Consider the following 22,698-nt stretch of genomic DNA (forward strand, 5'->3'; position numbering starts at 1 on the left):
GTCGCATCAACCAGCGTGAGATCTTTGCCGCCGCCAACTGCTCCGAGGCTGCGTGCGAGGCCTCCGACTGCCCCAAATGTGCAGCCGCCGGCAAGTGCATGTGGACGCGGCAGTTCAAGCGCACTGGTACGAGGGGGGGGCACTGGGAAGGGGGCCGTGGGGCTGGGAGTGGGGCGTAGGGGGGTCTGGAGGTGGCCCCGTGGTCATGTCACGGTGTCGCGGTCAAGTGCGTGTGGATGCAGGGGGTTCAAGCGCATCGGGGGGGTTGTGGGGCTGAGGTCAGGGGCCGTCCCACGCTGGGGGGCGTCCCTACCCCCCCTAGGCTGGCAGTGTGGGTGCCATGGGGCAGCAGTGGGTCGTGTCCCCCCCGCCCCGTGCCCCCCAGGTGAGACACGGCGAATCCTGAGCGTGCAGCCCACCTACGCCTGGGGCTGCTTCAGCCACTCGCTGCTCAACGTGTCCCCAATGCCCGTGGAGTCGTCACCACCACTGCCCTGCCCCACCCCCTGCCACCAACTGGGGTCCTGCACCCCCTGCCTCGCTTCGCGGGGGGCCGATGGAGGGTGGCAGCGCTGTGTCTGGAGCATCAGCCTGCAGCAGGTGGGGAGGGGCTTGGGGGAGGGGGGGCTGCGGGGGTGTGGGGAGGGCTGGGGGGTGTATGGGGGGCTAGGAGGTTGGGGGGGGGCACTGGGGGTATATTGGGGGAGGGGCTGGAGGGGCGGCTAGTGGGTGTTGGAGGGCGTGGGGAGTATATTGGGGGGGGCTGGGGGGTGTATGGGGGGGCTGTGGGCTGTGAGGGGGGGTGCTGGGAGTCTTGGTACAGGGGCGTGGGGTGCCCCTGGGCTGTGGGTCAGGCTGGGGTGGGCTGTGTGGGGTCACATTGTGTGTCTCACTCCCCCCTTCCCCCCCCCAGTGCATGAGCCCCAGCTTCGTGCCGCTGCGCTGTGCGGCGGGGCCTGCGGGCGGCTGCTGCGGGACCCCGAGGGCTGCGCCCCTCCCTGCGCCGGTGCCCCCCAGTGCTCCCGCTGCCTCCAACTGCCCCGCTGCGGCTGGTGCGCCCGTGGCCCCGACGGCTCCGGCCGCTGCCTTGAGGGGGGGCTGCGCGGCCCCCGCCACGGTACAAGGGGTGGGGGTGGGGGGGATGGGGGGGCTTGGGGGGAGCCTGGGGCACTATGGGGGGCACTGGGGCAGCTTATGGGGGGCTGTGGGGCCCTATGGGGGTCTGTGGGGCACCATGGTGGATTCCGTGGGGTGCTGTGGGGCACTATGGGGGTCTGTGGGGCACCATGGTGGATTCCGTGGGGTGCTGTGGGGCACTATGGGGGGCTGTGGGGCACCATGGTGGATTCCGTGGGGTGCTGTGGGGCACTATGGGGGTCTGTGGGGCACCATGGTGGATTCCGTGGGGTGCTGTGGGGCACTATGGGGGGTCTGTGGGGCACCATGGTGGATTCCGTGGGGTGCTGTGGGGCACTATGGGGGGCTGTGGGCGCTATGAGGGCAGTAGGGCAGTATGGGGTGCAGTATGGGGTGCCGTAGGAGCACTGTGGGGTGTTATGGCATGCTATAGGGCTGCTGTGGGGGTCTGTGGGGCGCGGTGGTGTGGTCCATGGGGTGCTGAGACCCCACCCTCCCCCCCCGCCCCGGTGCACAGGGCTGGCGCAAGCATGTGGGGCGGGGGCTGTGTGGGCCTTCCTGGGCTGCCCCCTGAGAACGAGTGTCTGAACGGGCACCACGACTGCAATGCGACACAGGACTGTCGTGACCTGCCCAGCGGCTACCGCTGTGCCTGCAAGAGCGGCTACACCCTTGACAAGTGAGTGTGCGAGGGCGTGTGACGGGGCGTGCGAGGGCTGGCGGGTGTGACTCCCCCCGTTGTGTCCTCCGGCTCCGCTGTGCGTGCAAACGGGTGGTGGCACGTGCACGGCTGGGGGGTGCACGAGGGTGTTGCACGAACGGCGCCTCCCTGCAGGAGGGGAAGGGGTTGCGCGGAGGGGGGGCTGTGCTTGTGCGAGCAGGAAGGGGAGCGTGTGGGTGGGGGGTTTCATGCGGGAGGGGCCTTGTGCCTGGTGGTGAGTGGCTTTGCACACACAAGAAGCCCCGTGCACCCTCGTGAGTGGGTTTGCACACCTGAGGGGCCCTGTGCACGTGGCGGGGGGGGGGGATTGCACATGTGCCAGGGGCTTTGCACGCCTGGGAGCCCCCCCAGCCCGGCAGCGGGTGCCAGGGGCGCCCCCGGTGTGCCCCCCCGCTCCCTGTGCGACCCCCCCCTGCAGCAGCACGGGGCTGTGCCGGCCCGTGTGCGAGCAGGGCTGTGTGAACGGAAACGTGCGTGGAGCCCAACCGCTGCCGCTGCCACTTCGGCTTGTGGGGCACAACTGCTCCGTGCCCTGCGAGTGCAACGGGCACAGCCAGTGCCGCGGGGTCCCAGCGCCCGCCAGCACTGCCTGCAGTGCCTCAACAACACCCAGGTGCCAGGGGGTGGGCTGTGGGGCAGGCTGTGGGGCAGAGGGGGCTTCGGGGAGGCTGTGGGGCTGGGGGTGGAGTGTGTGGGGGGCTGCTTGGGGCAGGGATGGAGGAGAGGAGCTGGGAGGGATGCAGGGGGCCGGGGCAGGCCGTGGGGCAGCCATGGGGCTGGGCGCTGACCCCTGGGCAGAGCCCACAGTGCGAGCAGTGCCATGGGGCAGGACATGGGGCAGCCATGGGGCAGGACATGGTGTAGCCATGAGGCTCAGCTCTGACCCCCGTGCAGGGCCCGCAGTGCGAGCGCTGCCGGCCGCTGTTCGTGGGCTCGGCGGCGGGCGGGGGGCTTGTGCCGCCCCTGCCGCAGCTTCTGCCGCCATCACGCCACGGTCTGCGTCACCCGCGAGGAGCTGGAGCGCGCCCGCCGTGACCCCGCGCGCTTCCCGCTGGAGCCCACCATGGTCAGTGGGGGGGGAAACCTTGGGGTGCCCCATGGGCGGGGGCAGGGGGCCAGGGTGGGGGTCCCCAGGGTGTCCCCCATCCCCCCCCATGCCATGTGACCCCCTCCCCGTGTCCCCCCAGATCCCCACGTGGGTGCCGGAGGGTCCCAGCGAGGCGGCTGCCGTCTGTGTCAACTGCCAGAACAACAGCGTGGGGGAGCGCTGCGAGGGCTGCCGCGCCGGCTTCTTCCTGCTGGATGGCACCTGCACCCGGTGGGGGGGGGGTCCCGGGGGGGGGGGGGGGCGGGGCTGGGGCCGGGGGAGGGGCCCCTTGTGCGAGGAGGGGCACCTCGTGCAAGGGGAGTCATGCCAAGGGGGGTGACTCCTGTGCAAAGGGAGGGTCCCTTGTACAAGGGCAGTTGCCCTGGTGTGAGGGGGCCTCGTGCGAGGATGGTCCCCGTGCGAGGCCCCGTGCAAGCGCAGTGACACGCAGGTGCCAGTGCAACGGGCATGCGGACACGTGCAACGAGCTGGACGGGACAGGCTGCCCCTGCCAGAACAAACACGGAGACGGGGCCCTGCCCCGGCGGCGCCGAGCGCAGGGACTGCTACAAGCTGCAGGTCAGTGACGCCGTGACACCCTGTCGCCTTGACACCTTGACACCCTGTCGCCCCCGTCGCCCTGTCGCCCCCGTTGCCCTGTCGCCCCGACACCCTGTCACCCTGACACCCTGTCAGCCTGTAGCCCTGTCAGCCCGACACCCTGTCACCACATCAACCTGATACCCCGTCAGGTCTGTCACACCGTGGTACCCTGACACCCCGTCACCATGGGGCCGTGGCATCCTCTTGCCCTGTCACCGTGGCACCATGTTACTTCAGCGCTGCGCTACTGTGTCAAGGTGTCACAACATCCCTCTGCCACTGCAGTACCGTGTCACTATGTCACTGTAGCGCCACCACCCCCTCTGCCTCCCCCCCACCCCGTGCCCCTAACGCCCCCCTGCCCCATCCCACCCCCTCCACCTCCCTCCAGTGCCCCTAACGCCCCCCCCGCCCCCATCCACCCCCTCCGCCTCCCCACCCAGTGCCCCTAACGGCCCCCCGCCCCCCCTGACTCTCTGCCCCCCCCCCAGTGTGCCAAGTGCCGCGACTCCTTCCACGGGCACCCGGTGGGGGGGCAGCAGTGCTACCGGCTGATGGCGGTGGAGCAGGAGTATTGCCTGGACCCCACCTCGCAGAGCAACTGCTTCCACCAGCCCCAGCTGCGCCACCTCCCCCCCGGCCGCACCGTCCTCTTCGGGGTCCAGCCCAAGTTCACCAACGTCGACATCCGCATCACCTTGGACGTCACCTTCGGCGGCGTCGACCTCTTTGTCTCCACCGCCTACGACACCTTCGCCATCGACCTGGAGCCCCGCACCGGCCGCCACTTGGTCCGCCTGCAGCCCCCCCAGGGCGCAGGGGTGCCAGGGGGAGCCCCCAACGCCACGCGGCTGCGGGAGGAGCGTGCCAGGGGGCTCGTCACCTACCTGACAGTGCAGGAAGCGGCGGCGGCGTTGGTGGTCCGGGGGGTCCAGGACCGCCTGGTCCTCACTTACCCCCACGCCCTGCACCCCCTCAAATCCAGCCGCTTCTACCTCTTGCTCTTAGGGGTGGGGGGGGCCGGGGGGGGGTCCCTCTCAGGGGCTGCTGTTTTTTCCGCCAGGATCAGGCCCACATCGACCTCTTCGTCTTCTTCTCCGTCTTCTTCTCCTGCTTCTTCCTCTTCCTGGCGCTGTGCGTGCTGCTCTGGAAGGCCAAGCAGGGGCTGGATGCCCGCCACGAGCAGCGCCGGCACCTGCAGGAGATGACCAAGATGGCCAGTCGCCCCTTTCGCCAAGGTCACGGTCTGCTTCGAGCGGGGGGGGGGGGGCCCCCCGGACCCCCTCCTGCACCCCCACCCCCACACCCCCGCCGCCGAGCTGGACTTACCCCCCCTTGCACCCCCTCCCCGCCCAGGCGCGGGGCCAGTGACCCTCGAGCCCACCGAGGACGGGGTGGCAGCTGTGGCCACGCTGCTGCTGCAGCTGCCAGGGGGGGCACGGGGACCCCCCCACCGCGCCGCGCTGGCCTCGGCCCTGGTCACCCTGCGGCAGGGGCTGCATGAGTATGGGGGGGGGGCGGCCCCCCCTGCGCGCAAGGGGGGGCTGGCACAGGAGCTCACCTCCATGGCACTCTGAGGAGGGGGGTGGGGAGATGTGTGTGGGGGAGCGCCCCCGATTTTGGGGGTGGGCCAGAAGGGACCCCTGGCTGACCTGTGGGGCGGTCACACCGCTGCACCCCAGTATGTGGGGGGTCTGTGTCCTACTGCTGCACCCAGTATTTGGGGGAGGTCTCAGACACGAAAGGATGGGTGGGAAGCGCCCCTAAATTTGGGTGGGGGGGGGCCACAGGGACCCCTGCCTGAGCTGGGGGGCGGGTCCTGCTGCTGTGCCCCAGTATTTGAGGAGGGGAATGGGGGGGCCCATATGTGCCCCCCCCTCCCAATTGGGAGTGCAGCACCTCCCGCCCACAGACAGACACCCACCCCACAGACTTGAGTGAGGGGGATGCACAGAGCCCCCTCTCCCACCCCTCATCCCCCAAGGACTTGGGGGGGGGGGGGGGGGGCAGCCGCAGAGCATTACCCAGCTTTTTTTTGGGGGGGGAAGGGTGTGCCCCCCCCCCCTCCCCTCACAACACTAAACACTCTGGGCTTTTTTTTTTTTTTTTTGGGGGGGGGGTGTGTGTGCCCCACCACCGCTGTATTTATTGGGGGGGGGGGGGGGAGGTGTTCACTCCAGTGTTGGGGGAGGGGTACCCGTCACACCCTGTTTTGTGCCCCCCCCCCCCCCCCCCCCCCCCCCCCCCGTGTTAATAAACAGTGTTTGCCCTTCCCTGCCCACTGTGTGATCCTGAAATCGGGGAGGCAAGAGGGGGAACACGCTGTGGTTTGGGCACCCCCACCCGCCATGGGGACCCCCCCCCCATGGTGGGTGGTAGGTGTCAGGACCCCACCTCGCGCCCCGCAGGGCCGCTGGGGCGGCGTGCGACAGGTGGGACCCCGCTGAACCCCTGCCCGGGTAGGGTAGCCCCCCCCGCCTCTGCTGGCGTCCCGCAGCATGGGGGGGGCTGCGCCAGGGCGCCATGGGGGGGCGCACTAGCTGGGGGGAGACCCCTGATGGGGGGGTCGGGCCTCAGCAGTGCCGGGGGTCGCTGCGATCCCCCCACCATGGGTTGCAGAGGTGTCCTCGTGTGACCCTGACACCATCGACCCCCGACGGGGGGTCTCAGGGGCGACCAGGCTGTCCTCATGTGACCCCACCAGCATAGACCCCTGGTCGGGGGGGTCCTGTGGATCCAGGCTGTCCTTAGGTGACCCCAGCATCACCGACCCCTGCTGGGGGGGATCCTGGGGGGCCAGGCTGTCCTTAGGTGACCCCACCAGCACCGACCCCTGCTGGGGGGGATCCTGGGGGGGCCAGGCTGTCCTTAGGTGACCCCACCAGCACTGACTGCTGCTGGGGGGTCTCAGAGGGGGCCAGGCTGTCCTTAGGTGACCCCACCAGCATCGACCCTCGCCTGGGGGTCTCTGAGGTGGCCAGGCTGTCCCGGCGGAACCCCAACATCACTGACCCCGGCGGGAGGAGTCCAGGGGGGTCAGGCTGTCCCGGCGAGGGGTCTCTGAGGGGATCAGGCTGTCGCGGCGGGACCCCAACATCACTGAGCCCCGGCGAGGGGTCTCCAGGGGGGTCAGGCTGTCCTTACGTGACCCCAACATCATGGACCCCCGGCGAGTGGTCTCCAAGGGGGTCAGGCTGTCCTTACGTAACCCCAACATCACGGACCCCCGGCGGGAGGGGTCCAGGGGGGCCAGGCTGTCCCGGCGTGCCCCCACCAGCAGCGACCCCCGGCGGGGGGGCTCGGGGGGGGCCAGCACGCTGCGGATGAGGCGCGTGCAGAGCGCGGTGGCGCGTCGCGTCTCGGCGCTGAGGGGTCCCAGGCTGAGGAAGCCGTGGGGGAGGTCGGGGACCACCCGCAGTGTCACTGGCCGCCCCAGCCCCCGCAGCCGCCGTGCCAGCGCCACCGAGTCGTCCAGCATCGGGTCCAGCGCGCAGGCCTGGGGGGGGGGCACAGGGGTAGGGGTCAGGGGGGGTCGAGGGGCACGGAGGGGGGGGTGTCAGTGGGGGCACAATGGTTCGGGGGAGGCACGGGGAATAGGGGCACAAGGGGTCGTAGGGGCACAGGGGTCAGTGGGGTCACAAGAGGGGGGCAGGGGGGCACAAAGGTTCAGGGGGGTAGCACGAGGCGGGGGGAGGTGGAGGGCACGGGGGATCGGGGGGGGCACAAGGAGTTGGGGGGGGGGGGAGCACAGGGGTGGGGAATCCCGGGGTGTGGGGGTACCCCGGGGGTGTGTTTGCGCGCCCAGGGTTTCCCCGAGGGGGTCTGGGGGTCCCGGGGGGGGTCCTGAAGGGGTGAGGGTCCCAGGGGGTCCTCGGGTGAGGATGGGGGCCTCGAGGGGGGGGGGAGGGTCCCGAGGAGGGGGCGGGGGTCCGGCGGGTCTCACCACGAGGTGCAGGGGGGGGCAGGGTGCACAGCAAGGGGTCGGGGGCCAGCAGGGGGGACACCAGGGGGTTGCGCGCCAGGGGGGAGGGGCGCTGCAGGAAGCGGGCGGGGGGGCCACGGCTGCGCAACGGCTGGAACGTGTCCGGGTCCTCCTGCGCCCCCCTCCCCCGCCTCGGGGGGGTCCCTTGCCCTCCGGGGGGGGGTTGTCCGGGGGCTGCTCCTCCCTTGCGCCCCTCTGCCGTCAGCGCCGGCTCTGCAGGGGGGGGTGAGAGACCACACCATCCCCCCCCAAACACCCCCAGACCCCCCATATCCCCACCCATGTCCCCCCCACTGGCCTCCCCCACGTCCCCACCACTCCCCACCACCCCCATGTCGCCAACGCCCCCCCCGCCCCCAATACCACCCTCCGTCCCCGGCCTCCCCCATGTCCCCAACGCTTCACCCTCCCCCCCCCCGTACCCCCGCCCCCGCGTGGCCCCAACACCCCCCCCGCCCCCCCATATTCCCCTCATCCCCAACACCGCCCCGTGCCCCGCCCCCGTGCCCACTCCCCCGTACCGGGCCGACTCCCCCGTACCGGGCCGGGGCGGGGGGCCCTGCAGGAGCCCCCCTAGCCAGGCGGCCGCCCCCTGCCGCAGGTCCCGCAGCAGCCGCAGGGGGCTCAGGGGCGCCGGGGGGGGAGGGGCGGTCTTCCCTTCCCCCTCCTCCTCCTTCTCCTCCTCCTCCTCCTCCTCCGTCCCTGGCGGGAGGCAGAGGGTCGCCCAAACCGCCCGGGGTGGGAGGTCGGTACCCCAGCGGTGCCCCCCGCCCCTCCCCCCCTCCCCCCGTGTTTGTCCCCCAGCTCGCCCGGCCCCCCCCAGCCCCAACGTCCCCCATCTCCCCGCAGCCCCCCCACCCCCCCCATCTCCCCCATGCCCCCCGTCCCCCCATCCTCCAATAGCCCTCCATCTGCCCCCGGCCCCCCATCTCCCCAATGCGCCCCCATGCCCCCCGCCCCCCATCTACATCCCCCCCCCCCCACCTGCGTAGGCACCCAGGCAGGCACAGAGGACACTGAGCGGCAGCAGCGGGTCCAGCAGCGACAGCAGGCGCGATGGGGAGGGGGCGGCCTGCACCAGTGTCACCGGGTAGGCCACCACCAGCCCCTGGGGGGGGCGCACGCCCACCGCCCCCGCCCGCAGCGCCACCGCCAGGCACAGGTTTCCCCCCGCGCTGTCCCCCGCCAGGCACACGCGCTGCGCCGTCGAGCCTGGGGGGGGAACCGGGGGGGGGGGGGGGGGGAGGGTGAGCTCCTGCACGGGGGGACACAACCACGGGGCGGGGGGGGCACCCAGTGGGAGGGGATCAGCTCCGGGGGTTGTGTCACCCTGACTCGGGTCACGCCGGGGGGGGGGACACCCACAGTGGGTCAGCTCCGGGGGGGGTGGGGGTGGGTGTCACCCTGACTCGGGTCACCCCGGGGGGGGGATGACCCCCACAGTGGGTCAGCTCCGGGGGGGTGGGTGGGGGGGTGTCACCCTGACTCAGGTCACCCGGGGAGGCGGATGACCCCCACAGTGGGGCAGCTCCAGGGGGGGTGTCATCCCGAGAGAGGTCACCCCACCAAGACCCCCCCCACACACGGGTGCGCCCCCCAAGGTCTGCCCCCCCCCCTTCAGGCGCCCCCCTCACCCAGCAGGTGACAGTGGCGCAGGGCCAGCAGTAGGCATAGAAGCATTCCTCCAGCGCCCGGGGGAAGGGGGCTTCGGGGGCCAGGGCGTAGTCCACCGAGAGGATGGGGACCCCCAGATCGCGCGCCCACCCCCGCAGGTAAGGCTCGTGCGAGCGCGAGGTCTGTGCCACAAACCCCCCCCCATGGAAATGCACCAGCAGGGCGGGGGAGGGGGGCAGGGGGGGCCCCCGCCACCAGCGTAAGGGTCCCAGTGACCCCTCGGCGCGGGTCAGGGCGGTGAGAGCTGGACTGTCCTGGGGGGGTGAATGGGTTGTGAGACCTCCCCCCCGCAACGTGTGCACACACATGCACTCAGGGACCCCCAGTGCCCTGCCCCAAAACTGGCCCACAGACCCCCAGTACCCCTCCCCCAAAACAGACCCCACCCCATGGACCCCCAGTGCCCTCCAGACAGACCCTGCCCCACAGATCCCTCTCCACAGCAGGGACCCCCGGTCTCCTCCCTCAACCCTGCCCCATGGACACCCAGTGCCCCCCCAAAACTGCCCCACAGACCCCCAGTACCCCCCGCCCCAGCAGCCTGGCCCCCCCTCACCCAGTGCCCCCACCCCCGGCCACCCCCTGCCCGTGCCCCCCGCACCTGCCCCTCACGCAGCTGGTACGACAGCAGTCTCATGTGCACGGGCCCGGGCCCCGTGTGTGCCACGGGGGGGGCGATGGTGACCGTGACCTGGGGTCCGCCTCCAGCGGCAGCTCCAGCGGCTCAGGGGGCACAGTCAGCGCCGGCACACCCCCACCTGCGCCGCCGCCATGCTGGCCACCGACTGGGGGGGCAAGGGGGGTGGTCAGGGGGCTGGGACACACCGAGCGGTTGGGTGGGGGGCTGGGACCCCACCAAGGGGTTGGGGGTATGTGTGTCTGTGACCACCCATGGGGGTTTCGGCAGGGTCTGGGACTCCCCTGGGGGCTGGGGGAAGGGTGTGGGGGGGGGATCTGGGGCAGTGGGATCCCCCTGGGGGCCGTGGGAGATCTGGGGGGGGATGTGGGGGGTCGGGGGGGTGGGACCACCCTGAGGGTCGGGGTGGGGGGTGTGTAGGGGTATCTGGGGGGGTGGGACCCCCACGGGTGCTGGGGTGGGGTCGGGGGGGGTTGGGGGTGTGTCTCTGGGGGGGGTCGGGGGGGGTCGGGGGGGGGTCTGGCCTCCCCCCCCCCTGCTGACCGCCAGCAGCTCGCTCTCGGTCAGGTTCCAGAAGCGCTTCCAGAACTGCACATCCAGGTTCTGCGTCACCCGCTCAAACTCGGCCCCCCGCAGCTCGGGGTCCAGTGCGAACTTCCCACTGGTGAACAGCGACCCAGCCGCCCCCCCTGGGGGAACGAGGGGGTGAGGGTGGGGCACCCGGGACCTCCCCCCCCCTCCCCCCTCCCTCCCCAGCCCCAGGACCCCCACCACTCACCCAGCCCTGTCTCGTTGCGCCGGTAGCTCTCCCCATAGGAGACGAGGCCAATGGCGATGGTCTGCAGGAGGGGGCGGATGGAGGGGGCGAACTGCGGGGGCATGAGGGGGCACACGGGCTCAGCCAGGGTCACCCAATGCTGCCCCGTCCCCTGCAAACACGCAGCTCTGCAGGAGCTCGTCCCTGTGCAACACGTCCCATGCCCCTGTCCCCTGCAGACCCCAAGTGACCTTGTCCTCACATCACTCACAAGCTCGTCCTCGTGCAACACACTCCCTGCAAACCCCCCCGCCCCGTGCAATGTGTTCCTGTGCAACGTGTCCTTGTGCAATGCATCCCCATGACCTCGTCCCCTGCAAACCCCATACCCCATGCAACGCATCCCCATGCAACATGTCGTTGTGCAACACAGCCCTATGGCCTCGTCTCCTGCAACCCCCACGTGCCCATGCAACGTGTCCCTGTGCAACACATCCCCGTGCAACGTGTCCCTGTGCAACACATCCCTGTGCAACGTGTCCCCATGACCTCGTCCCCCACAAACCCCACGTCCCTGTGCAACATCCCTGTGCAACACATCCTTGTGCAACACATCCCTGTGACCTCGTCCCCTGCAAACCCCATGTCCCTGTGCAACGTCCCCGTGCAAAACGTCCTCATGCAATGCACCCCCATGACCTTGTCCCTTGCAAACCCTGGGTCCCCGTGCGACACGCCCCCATGCAACGCGCCCCCCCAGCCCCACCTGGAAGCCGAGGCAGCGGCCGTAGAAGCAGGCATTGTGCATGGTGCTGTATTCGCGCAGCACCAGCTGCGCCAGCCCGTCGCCCTCGGGCGGGAAGAGGCAGCCGGGCCGGTTTGCGCGCCAGCAGGCGCTGGGCCAGGCCGAGCAGGGCGCGAAGCTGTGCCAGTGCCGCGCCATACGCCTCCAGCTCCGCTGCGTTGTGCGCGGCGCGGAAGAAGAGGCTGCGGCGCTGTGCAGCCACGCAGCGGCTCTTGTGCAGGGCATGCGCCAGGCAGCAGCGGGCCGTTTGCACCAGGCTGCGGTAGCCGTTGCCTGGCGTTGCCTCGTCCAGGTCAAAGAGGTGGCAGAGCCGTGCCACATGCCGCAGCGCCGGCTCCAGCCGCGCCGCATGGTCTCGCAGAGCCGTGAAGGCGTCGGCCAAGCGCCGCCCGCCCGCGCCCCCACGCTGCTGGAAGAAGGTGGCGTTGTCATCCGCCAGCGCTGCCAGCGCCTGGAACAGCGGCCGCGAGTCCATGCTGCTGGGGGAGGGCACGGGGGGGGTGTCAGGGGGGTTTATGGAACTGGGGAACCCCACCCCCCCGGTGACCCCACCCCCTCAACTGTCACCCACCTCCCACCGACCCACTCGGCTACCACCCACCTCCCACCCCCAGGAGGGAGGGGCTGGGGAGGGGTGGGGGGTAGAGAGGGTTTGGGGGGCTCAGGGGGGGTTATATGGGGGGGTCAGGGGGGGTTATCGAGCTGGGGGACCCACCCACCCCCGAAGGGGGAGGGGCTGGGGGTGGGGAGGGTAGGAGGGGTTGGGGGTAAGAGGGGGTTATGGGGGGGTAGCAGGGGTTGTGGTGGGTCGGGGGGGTTATGAGGGGGGTAGGAGGGGTGATGGGGGGTCAGGGAGGGTTGCAGTGGGGTGAGAGCTGGGGTGGGGGGCTAGGAGAGGTTATGAGGGAAGGAGGGTCAGTTATAGGGGGCTGATGCAGCCGGGTGGGGCTTAGTGACAGTTATGGAGGGCAAGGGTCACTTATGAGAGGTGAGGTGGTGGGGCAGGGGGGGCCCAGGAGGGGTGGGGGGGCAGGGGGATTTGGGGGGGCAGGGTCAGTTAAGGGGCTGAGGGAGCAGGGCAGGGGGGGTGGGGCAGGGCGTGTTACAGGGGGCGAGGGTCAGCTATGGGGCTGATGCGGGGGCAGGGGGGAGCGCGATGAGGGAGGCGGGGGGCGCCGGAAGGGCAAAGGTGCTGGATGTGCCAAGTGGGGCAGAAGGGAGGGACTGGGGGCGCCGCCCCTCCCCCCCCAGCGGCTCCTCAGGGGGGTCCCAGGGGGCATCTGGGGCCGTGTTGAGCAAGGCGGCGGGGCGGGGGGGAGGGGCCGGGACAGTGGGGCAGGGGGCACTGGGGGGGGGGGGAAGCTGGGATAGGGGAGCGGGGCAGGGGGGCAGAGGGGCGGGGGGGCCTGTGGGGCACCAGGACCTGCCACGGGGTGCAGAAATGTGTCGGGGCAGCCATAGGGCGCTATGGGGCGCTATGGGGTGCCATGGGGGGAGGGTCCACGGGGCAGCCCCGGTGGGGCTATGGGGCGTTATGTGGGGGTCTGTGGGCCCCTATGGGGCAGCCGGGGGGGGGGTTCTATGGGGGTCGCTGTGGGGCAACCCGGTGGGGGGGGCCTATGGGCCGCTGTGAGGCTCTATGGGGCGCCGTGGGGGTCGCGCGCGCGAGCCTCCCCCCCCCCCCACGCCAGCTCCCACCTGCACTCCGCCGCCCGCCCCGCCCCGCCGCTTCCGCCCACGTGACGCGCCGCCACCAATCAGCGCCAGCCCCACGCGCGTCGCCCTGGAGACCGGCCCCGCCCCCCGCCGCGCCTGCGCGCGACCCCCCCCCCCCCCCGCGACCCCTGACCCCGCTGCGACCCCTGACCCCGCTGCGACCCCTGACCCGGCGCAGCGGAACTAGCATTTTTCTGAGGCCTTTATTGTAGCGAAGCGCGACCCCTGACTCTTGACCCCTGACCCCCTGAGGGGGCGGCTGCAGGGTCAAGGGCAACCACTGGGGTCGGGGAGTGGGGTCACGGGGTCATAAAGGGGTCAAAGGGCAGCAGGGGGGGTGAGGGGTCACGGGGGAGTCGGGGAGGGGGGGAGGACATAAGGGGTCACAGGGGTTCATGGGGGCACGGGAGGTCACAAAGGTTCAGAGAGGGGTCACAGGGGGGTGCGGGGTCATAAAGGGGTCACAGAGGGGGGATATGGGGTGTCATGGGGGGTCACAGGGGTAAAGGGGGGGGTCATGAGGGGGTCACAAAGGTTCAGGGGAGGTCGGAGGTGGTCACAGGGGGCCGGGGGAGTTCCAGTGGTCTCCGGGGTGGTCTTGGCGGAAGAGGGTCTGTGGGGTCCGGGGGGCCCTGGCCGGCCCCTAGAGCGGCAGCAGGAGCCCCCGGGTGGGGGGGGCGCGGGCGGGAGTGGTGGGGGCGGTGGCCCCGGCGGCGGGCTCCTGGGCAAGTGGGGGCTGCCTGGGGGGGCACAGGGGTCAGGGGGGGCACACGGACTCCTCCTAAACCCCCCATTCGCCCCCAGCCCTGGGGGGTGGAGGTGAGAGGAGCCGAGGGGGGGGGTAGAGGGATCCCCCAGCCCCCCGCCCCTCCCCCCCCCTCACCGTCTCTCCTGCAGCCCCGCGGAAGGGGGTCCGGGGCGCCCCCCCCCCCAACCTGGGGGGGGGGCGGTGGCAGCGCCGGGGAAGGCCGATGGCAGCTGGGCCGCCCCCCCCCCTGCCGGGGCGAGTGTGGCAAGGGCAGGGGGGCGGAGGGGAGCCCCCCCTCCAGCAGCAGCAGTAGCACCAGCAGCAACAGCGGAGCCATTTTGAGGGGGGGGAGGAAGGGAGAGGGGGGACCAGCCGCACCTTGGGGCCCCCCCGTGGGGGCGGGGCTGACGGGAAACACCTGGGGGTGGAGGTGGGGCTGGGCCCCCCCCCCCGCCTCCCTGTCTGTCCCCATGCTGCTCCCCCCCCTCATCCCCCGGTACCCCCTCGTGCCCCCCCTGCACCGGCTGGGACCCCCAGCCCCCCTGGAGCTGCCCCCCGCCCCCCGGCCCTGTCCCCCCATGTCCCTGCCGCTAATTCCTGGCCCCTGACCCTGACCTTGACCCTGTCCCCACCTCTGACCCTGACCCCGACCCCAGCTCACCCTGACCCTGACCCCGACCCTGACCCCGACCCCTCGCCTGCCCCAGCCCCCCCCAAGTGGCAGATGGCACCCCCTGTGCACGGGGAAGGGGGGGGGCCGGGAGGGTCCCCGTTCACCCGAGGGGGGGGCGCGGGAGGGACACCCCATTCTCGGGGGGGGGGGGGCATAGCACCCACCCGAGGGGGGGGCGGGGGGGGGGAACCCAGTCCCTGGGGGGCCGGGGGAAGGCCGATGGCAGGGGGGAGGGGGGGGGGGGCAGGGCCCGGCCCGTGTGTGCACACGCGTGTGCGCAGCCAGGGCCGCGTGCGCGGCTGGGGGGTGGGTCCCGGGGGGGAATGGGGGGATGGGGGGGCTGTGTGTGCGCGTGCCCCGCCGTGATACCGCCTGGACACCCCCCCCCTCGCCCCCACACGCGCGCTTACCCCATCCCCCCCCCTGCAGCCTCCCCGGGGGGGCGTGGCCGCGCGCGGGGGAACCCCCGCCCCTCCCCGGGGTCCCCAGGCGGGGGGGCGGGGCCTGGGGTGTGGGGGAGGGGCGGCCCCGTGTGTGTGCCCCCCTCCCCCCCCCTCCCCGTGGGGGAGGGGCCGCCGGCGGGGAAGTCCCCGGGTCGCTTCCGCGGCGGGACGCGGGCGGCCGGGACGGGACCCCCGGCACGGGGGGGGCACAGACCCCCCCCCCCGCCATGGCGGAGGAGCTGCCCGTGGACCTGCGGACCCGCCGGGGGGCCCCCCCTGGCCCCCCCCCTCCCCGCCCCCCCCGCCCCCCCTCCGAGGCTTCGCTGCCGCTGCGGAAGCGGCGCTCGGCGATGCGGGGGGCGCTGGGGGGGGACGGACCCCCCCCCTCGGGGAAAGCACCGCGGGGGTGCCCCCCAGCGCCCCCCCCCCCACAGCCCCCCCCCCCGGCCTTCCCCCTCGGCTTCCCACCCCCACCCGCTGCCTTCTTCGCAGGTGAGACAAGCCCCCCCCCCTCCCCCCCCGGGGGTGACCCCCCCCCGGCTGACTCCCCCACCCCTATTGGTACCCCCACCCTCGCAGGGCTGCGGGGGGAGCTGCCGCTGCCGCTGCAAGGGGGAGCCGGAGCCGGCCTGGTGCCCCCCTCCGGGGATCCTGGCCCTCCCCCCCGCGCCCCCCCTGGCCGTGCTGGGACCCCCCCCAGACCCAAATAGCCGCTGACATCGCGGCCGCCACCGGGCAGGACGAGGACGGTGACACGTGAGTCGCGGGACCCCCCCCGGGACCCCCCCCCTCCGTGGGACCCCCTCCTGAGACCCCCTCCCCCCCCTCCGTGGGAATCATCCTGTAGAAACCCCCCTCTTTGGGGACCCCTCCAAGGACCACCCCCCGTGGCAATCCCCCTGTAGGACCCCCTCTCCGTAGGACCCCCCCCATGGAACCTCCCCTGGGAGCCCCGCAACGGGGAGGCCATAATAATCTTCTTAATAGGGACCTCCCCCCCCCAGGAATCCTGACCCCCCCCGGGACGCCCCCAACCCCAGCCTATTATGAGGGAAGCCCATAATAAGCCTCTTACTGGCCCCCCCCGGAGACCTCCCTAAGGTCCCCCCCCCCCGGCCCGGGGAATCCCCGGCCCCGCTGGGTGCCCCCGCCCCTCCACCAAGTGACGTCACCGACACGACCACGCCCCTTTACTGGAAGCGCGGGGGGTGGGGCGGCTTCCTCCTCCCCCTCCCCCCCGGTGCCTTTATCCTCCCCAGCCGCAGCCCCTCGTGACTCACGGCCCCCCGTGCCCCCCCCCAGTGCCCCTCCGGGGACCCCCCCATGTCCCTTATATCGCCCCCCTGACCCCCCAGTGTCCCCGCCAGTGCCCCCCCCCGTGGCACCCCTGGCCCCCCTTGCACCCCCCCTGCCTCCACTGTGCCCACCCCATCCCCCCTGACCCCGCTGACCCCCCCCCCAGGGCGCTGCACATCGCGGTGGCTCAGGGGGCCGTGGGGGCTGCGCGACGCCTGGTGGGGCTGTTCCTGCAGGGGGGGTGTCACCTGGACGTGTTCAACCGGCTGCGGCAGGTGGGGGGCCGGGGGGGGGGGGGTTGGGAACTTGGGGGGCTGGGGGGGCTGAGGAGGATGGGGGGCTAGGGGGTGGGGAGAGCAAGGGGGCTGAGGGGGGGCCTGAGGGTGGCTGGGGACTGGGGGACTGGAGGGGCAGGGAATGGGGGGGTGGGGGGGGCTGGGGCACTCTGGGGTGTGGTAGGGGTTTTGTGGGGGGCTGAGGGATGTGGGGGGACACGGGGGGCATGGGGGACACACAGCCCCCCCCCCCCCCGTGCTCGCCCCTTGCACATGACCCATGAAGCTTGCACACCCCAGCCTGCCTCGTGTATGCCTTGCGCACGCCTTGTACATCTCTTGCACGTGCCCTTGCACGCCCTCACACCCATCCGGCACGCCTCGTGCATCCTTCCCTGCACCCCCTGTGCACCCTCATGCTCGCCCCCAGCCTGCCTCGTGCGCGCTTTGCACGTCCCTTGTGCATGCCTCATGCTTCCCTCATGCATGGCCTTGCACACTCCTGCACCCATCGGGCTCCCCCTGGCACCTTCCCAGCACCCCTCGTGTACACTTCAGCCCGCCTCGTGCACCCCTTGTGCAGCCCTCGTGCATTGCTTGCGCTCTCCTCGTGCACATCCTTGTGTACCCCTCCCGCACACCCCAGCCTGCCTTGTGCACTCTTTGCACACCCCTTGCGCATTGCTTGTGCTCTCCTCGTGCATTGCTTGCGCTCTCCTCGTGCACATCCTTGTGTACCCCTCCCGCACACCCCAGCCTGCCTTGTGCACTCTTTGCACATCCCCCGTGCACGCCTCGTGCATTGCTCACGCACACCTTGTGCACGCCCTCGCACCCATCGCCCCCCCCCCCCCCCCCCCTCCGCCCCGACCCCTCTGACCCCCGTCCCCTCCCCCAGACGCCGCTGCACGTGGCGGTGATCACGCGGCAGGCGGCGCTGGTGCGGCTGCTGGTGGCGCACGGCGCGTGCCCCGGCGCGCGGGACCGGCTGGGCCGAACCGCCCCGCACTTGGCCTGCGAGCGGCGCGCGCCGCGCTGCCTGCGCGAGCTGCTGCGGGGGGGGCCCGACCTGCAGGCGCGCGACTATGAGGGTGAGGGGGGGGTCGGGGATATGGGGGGGTACGGGAGGGACTGGGGGGGGCTACGGGAGGGAATGGAGGGGCTGGGGGGGGGCTGCTGGAGGGACTGGGGGGTACAGGAGGGACTGGGGGGGTCTTGAGGGGCGACGGGGGAAGGGCCGGAGGGAGGGGCTACGGGGGGTACAGGAGGGACTGGGAGGCGGGGGGAGGGGCTACGGGGGGTACAGGATTGACTGGGGGGCGGGGGGAGGGGCTACGGGGGGTACAGGATTGACTGGGGGGGGGAATGGGGGGGGGCGCTGGGCAGCAGTGGGGGGCACAGAGGGGGCAGCGGGGGTCACGGGGGGGCAGCAGGGGACACAGAGGGGAGGGTCAGTGTGGGTCACGGGAGGGGGGGGGCAGCGGGGGCCACCCAAACGGGCTGTGCTGCCCCAAATTGGTGCGTTACGGGGGGGCTGGGGGGAACCTGTGGGGTGCCTCCCCCTGACCCTCCCCTGCCCCCCCCCCCCCCCCCCCCCCAAGGCCTGACCCCCCTGCACGTGGCCGTCAGCTCCGGTGCCCGTGAGAACGTCCTGCTGCTGCTGGAGCATGGGGCTGACATCGACGCCGTGGTGGGGGGCGGGGGGGGGTCGGGTCTCAGGGGGTCCTGGGGCTGGGGGGGGGTCCATGGGGGGCGTGGGTAAGGAGGTCGTGGGACTGGGGTGAGGGGTGTCCAAGGGGTGAGGGTCAGGGGTCCTGGGGGGTCCATGGGGTGGGAGCTTAGGGGGTCCTGGGGCTGGGGTGGGGAGACCATGAGATGGGGGCTCAGGGGGTCCTGGGACTGGGGGGGTGTCCATGGGGTGAGGGGGCTCAGGGGGCCCTGGGACTGGGGGAGTTTTCCATGGGGTGGGGTCTCAGGGGGCTCTGGGGGGCTGGGGCAGTCCTGGGCTGGGGGCTTCTGGGGGGCTTTGGCGTCCCCCTGACCTCTGTGACCCCCCACCCCCCCAGGACATCAAGAGTGGTCGCTCGCCGCTGCTTCATGCGGTGGAGAGCAACAGCCTGGAGATGGCAGAGCTGCTCATCCAGGTGGGGGGCAGGGTGGGGGCTGGGAGGGGGTCTGTGGGGGGTGTGTGGGCTAGGGGGGATCTTAGGGGGGCTGGGGGCGTCTTGAGGAGCGTTTGGGGTGCTTTGGGTGGGCTGGGGGGTGTTTGTGGGGCTGAGGGAGTCTTGGGGGGCACTTCGGGTGTGTTTGGAGTGGCTGGGGTTGTCTTGGGGGGGTGTTCAGGGGGTGTTTGGGGGGCTTGGGGGGGCTGGGCGTGATTTGGGGGGCTATGGCGGGTGTCTGGGGGGACTGGGGGCTGTGAGGAGGCTGGGGGCTGTCTGGAGGGGGGTATCCATGGGCTGGGGGTCTGGCGGGGGGTCAGGGTGATGGGGGTGGGTGCTGATGCGCCCCCCCCCAGCGGGGTGCCAGCGTGAACGCGCAGTCATACGCGGGGTGCACGGCGCTGCATGCGGCTGCGGGCCGGGGGCTGTTGGGGGTCCTGCGGCTGCTGCTGCGCAGTGGCGCCGACTGCGGCATCAAGAACTACCACAACGAGACCCCCCTGGCTGTGGCCAGCAGCCGGCAGGTGTGTGTGCGTGGGGGGTAGGGGGCTGGGGGGGTAGGGAATGGGGGGGGGGGGCGCTGGCAGGGGCACGCTGGGGTGTGCTAGGGGCTTGGGGGGGGCTGGGGGGTTGAGGAGTGGGGGAGCGAGGGGGCTGGCAGAAGCTGGGGGGCAAAGGGGGCTGGGGCGGGGGGGGGGCGCTGAATTGCAATGGGTTGTGGGGTGCGGGGGGCTTTGGCATGCAGGGGCATGAGCTCCAGGGTTTGGGGTGCAGTGGAGGGGTGGGGAATGGGGGGGGTTTGGGGGGACACAGCTGGGAGTATGGGGGAAGGACCTGGGGTTGCCTGGGGGGGGGTGGGCGGGCAGGGTGGCGCGGGTGGGTTTTGGGGTGCCTGGGGCAGGGGGATTTCCCCCCCCCCCCCCGCCGCTGACTCCATCCTTCCCCCCAGGTCATCGACATCCTGCGGGGAAAGGCCTCCCGCCCCCCCCAGCCCCGCTGCAGCCCCCTCCCCCTGCCTGATGCTCCCACCCCAGCATCCAATGGTGAGGGGGGGGGGGGGGGCTTCAGGAGGCTGTGGGTCCCAGGGTTTTTTGGGGGGGGGGTATCGGGGGTTTTGAGGGGTGTCTGGGAGAGTGTTATGTCGAGGGGGGTTCCCAAACTTAGGGGGTGGTCCCTGGGGTTCGGGGGGGTGTGGGGTGTGGGAATTTTGGGGGGTGCGAGGCCACTGAGGGTTGGGCGTCCCGGGGGGGGGGATTTTTTGGGGGGGGAAGGGCGCTGAAAGTTGGGGTTGTCCCTGTGGGTCGGACAGTTTTTTGGGGGGAAAGGCAGTCAAATTTGGGGGGGCGGCCCTGGGGGATTCCCCAGGAGCGGGTGGAGGTGAGTTCCTCCCTGATCCTCCCCCCCCGCCCCGCTCCCCAGGACGAGCCTCCCCGGGGTCCGGGGCCCGGATCCCGCCTGCAGCCAATCAGAAGATGGATTTTGCTGAGCCAGCCAATGGGGTGCAAGGGGTGGGGCCCTGCGCAGGGGTGAAGCATGAAGGTGGTGCTGGGCAGCCAATGGCATGTGCCGGTGGCCCCGCCCTCAGCCTGCCATTGGCTGAGGCCCGTCAGGACCCTGCCTGCCTCTACCCAATGGCGTCGCCTCCCCGGGACTCTTCAGCCAATCACCTTGTGTCGCCGCGCTTCCACCGTCCAATTGTATCGCTGGGTCCGCCGGCCAATGAGGGACTAGGGCAGGCGGCCCAGATGGACCAATCATGGACGCTAGTGGAGGGAGGAACCCCCACCCCTCGAGACCCCTCGGCTCCGCCTCCGGGAGGGGCGGGGCCAGGTGCGGGGAGGGAGGTGACCCTGGCCCCGGGAGGGGTGGACCCCAGGGCCCCTCCACCACCCAGGGGCCCCGGGCACTGAGGGGGGACCCCAGCATTGAGGGGGGGAGGATTGGACCCCCTCGACCCCACCCATCCCTATACACAAGCATTAACACTGCCCCCAGCCCCCCCCCGGCGGGCGGGGGCCGCTGTTAATGAGGCAAATTAAAGCGATTTTGGCTACAGACTCCCAGGGCGGGGCTAAGGTGGGAGGGGCGGGGCTGAGGTGGGTGGGACGAGTGTTGGCAGGGCCAAGGTGCTGGGACAGGGACCAAGGGGGACGGGGGGTTTGGGGAAATGGGCGTGGCTAAGGTGGTGGGGCGGGGCTTAGGCAGAACAAAGGCGGAAGGCAGGGCCTACACACTCCACCTCACCCCCTGCCCCGTGGTGCTACCCGTTGCTTCGGCCCCCTCCCTCCTCCCAGCTCTGTGTGTGGGCCCCCCAGGCTGTCACGCTTTGGGAAAATCCAGGGAAAATCCCTTTGGAAGCCAGGGCGGCAGCCAGGGGCCTGGGGGGATTCAGCGCGGTGCAGATAAACCCCGGAGACGTCGTGAGTGATGGGGTGGGGACTTGGGGGTCCTCGAGGGGGTATTTTGGGGTCTGGGGGGAGGTGTGAGGGGGTATGGCAGGTGGGAAGCCTCTGGGCCACCATCACCACCTTAGGGGTGTCCCCTGGCAGCAGGGGCACCAGAGCAAGAGCCCCTTGAAGGGCTTGAGCCACGTGGGTGCTTTTTGGTACGGAGGCCGTAACTACTAATGCCCGGGCTGCGAGTGGGCAAAGGGCAGAGCAAAGTGAACCCCGCAGCCGCAGCGAGAGCTCCCGTGGTCGGGCGGCGTGAATTGGGCCGAGATCCCGCCCGGTGCCCGGTGCTCACCGTGCCCGGTGCTCACCGTGCCCGGTGCTCACCGTGCCCGGTGCTCACCGTGCCCGGTGCTCAGCACAAGGTTGGTGGGGCGCTGCTGCCACCTTGCGACCAAAATTGGGTACTACAGGCGCCCGGTTGGTAACGTGCTGCTGCTGCCACCTGGCGGCCAAAAATCGGTATTGCCGCCTTGGCGCCGCGCATGCGCGGTGGCGCCTCCCCCTCGGCGCTGCCGGCCGTATATAACGGCATCGCGATCCCGCGCTGCCTGCGGGGTGGTGCTGCGGTGCCCGCTGCTGCCTCCCGGTAAGGCGGCGCTGCTGCCGTCCATCGAGGACGTTGCCAGCGCGCACTGGGCACAGGAGTATGGAATTATAGCACCGCTGCAGTCCCGGGACAAACGCAGCCGTGTTTTGTAATATACGTGCGTATCCGGAAACCCCGCCCCTAGGCGTCAAGCCGAATCTGCGCATGCGTTGCCGTTAGTTGGGATGGAGCGATGGCCCTTAGTTGGATGGAGCGCTGCTGCCATCTAGCGAAAAAAGATGGGTACTGCAGCCAATCTATCTAACACTGCAGTTTCTTATAGGGATGGCATCAAAAATAACAAATGCTGAGAAAGAAAAAGAGCTGAGCAGGTTTTTCTGAATTATGGTGACTGAATTGGATGAAAGGAGGAAGCAAAAATGCCATTTAGCAGACCCTTGGTATCACCAAGTACTCTTACAGAATGAGGCCTTCCCACTTGGCTAGCACTAGCTAGGATAAATACTGGTAACAATTGGTTGCTGTTTCTGTCCCCTAAAGTCTGCTCTGAGGACTAAGTGATACATTCCTCCTCTGTGAATATCATTAACGGCGTCTGGCTTTGCTTTCCTTTGGTTGTTTCTGTGTTTTTTAAAAATCGTATTTGCATATGTGAAAAGGGAAAGATATGATGCTTACTTTTTAGATTAATTGCCACGGCTGAAGTTGAAGAGTCCAGAAAAATGTAAGCTGGCTGAAGAAATGGGTTGACCTCAAAGCTGTGTCTATCTCCAAACAAAAGAAATCCTGTTTCTCTTGATGAGCAAGGATCATTGTTAAATAGCCATCACATTACCACATCACCAACACATAATTCCTAATGTTATGTGTTTGTATATGTAAAAAAATCATACGTGCATTTATTTCTCGTTTGAGAATGCTGTCTGTGGAGGGGTTCTCTGCGCTGTAGTTCAGAGACCTGTAACTTAGGCTAAATTTAGAC

General features: G+C 70.6%; 3 protein-coding genes across 3 annotated transcripts; 2 read left to right on the forward strand and 1 right to left on the reverse strand.

The window, feature by feature from the left end:
• On the forward strand, window positions 1-5,638 carry MEGF8 (multiple EGF like domains 8; the record flags this gene model as incomplete). The annotated part of the gene is given in 18 exon segments (XM_055800370.1): window positions 1-126; window positions 386-600; window positions 914-953; window positions 956-1,117; window positions 1,655-1,702; window positions 1,705-1,816; window positions 2,277-2,325; window positions 2,327-2,363; window positions 2,366-2,427; window positions 2,430-2,471; window positions 2,753-2,803; window positions 2,805-2,924; window positions 3,046-3,176; window positions 3,397-3,463; window positions 3,465-3,524; window positions 4,040-4,595; window positions 4,598-4,773; window positions 4,775-5,638. Coding segments are annotated over 18 exon segments (2,405 nt in total), but the record flags the coding sequence as incomplete, so codon positions are not given.
• A 72-nt stretch (window positions 5,639-5,710) lies between these two features.
• LIPE (lipase E, hormone sensitive type) lies at window positions 5,711-13,195 on the reverse strand. The gene is given in 15 exon segments (XM_055800369.1): window positions 5,711-7,044; window positions 7,492-7,509; window positions 7,511-7,743; window positions 8,071-8,232; window positions 8,515-8,742; window positions 9,165-9,188; window positions 9,191-9,458; window positions 9,806-9,897; window positions 9,900-9,947; window positions 9,950-9,989; window positions 10,385-10,530; window positions 10,620-10,710; window positions 11,365-11,481; window positions 11,483-11,879; window positions 13,102-13,195. Coding segments are annotated over 14 exon segments (2,355 nt in total). The 5' UTR covers window position 11,879; window positions 13,102-13,195; the 3' UTR covers window positions 5,711-6,552.
• Window positions 13,196-14,906: 1,711 nt separating this feature from the next.
• On the forward strand, window positions 14,907-20,773 carry BCL3 (BCL3 transcription coactivator; the record flags this gene model as incomplete). The annotated part of the gene is made up of 9 exons (XM_055799928.1): window positions 14,907-15,475; window positions 15,563-15,739; window positions 16,446-16,554; window positions 17,453-17,645; window positions 18,156-18,244; window positions 18,621-18,698; window positions 19,073-19,240; window positions 19,666-19,759; window positions 20,136-20,773. Coding segments are annotated over 9 exons (1,968 nt in total), but the record flags the coding sequence as incomplete, so codon positions are not given.
• Between the last annotated feature and the right edge of the window lie 1,925 nt (window positions 20,774-22,698).

The sequence above is a fragment of the Falco peregrinus genome, chromosome 3 (genome assembly GCF_023634155.1).
Source record: "Falco peregrinus isolate bFalPer1 chromosome 3, bFalPer1.pri, whole genome shotgun sequence".
Taxonomy (NCBI): domain Eukaryota; kingdom Metazoa; phylum Chordata; class Aves; order Falconiformes; family Falconidae; genus Falco; species Falco peregrinus.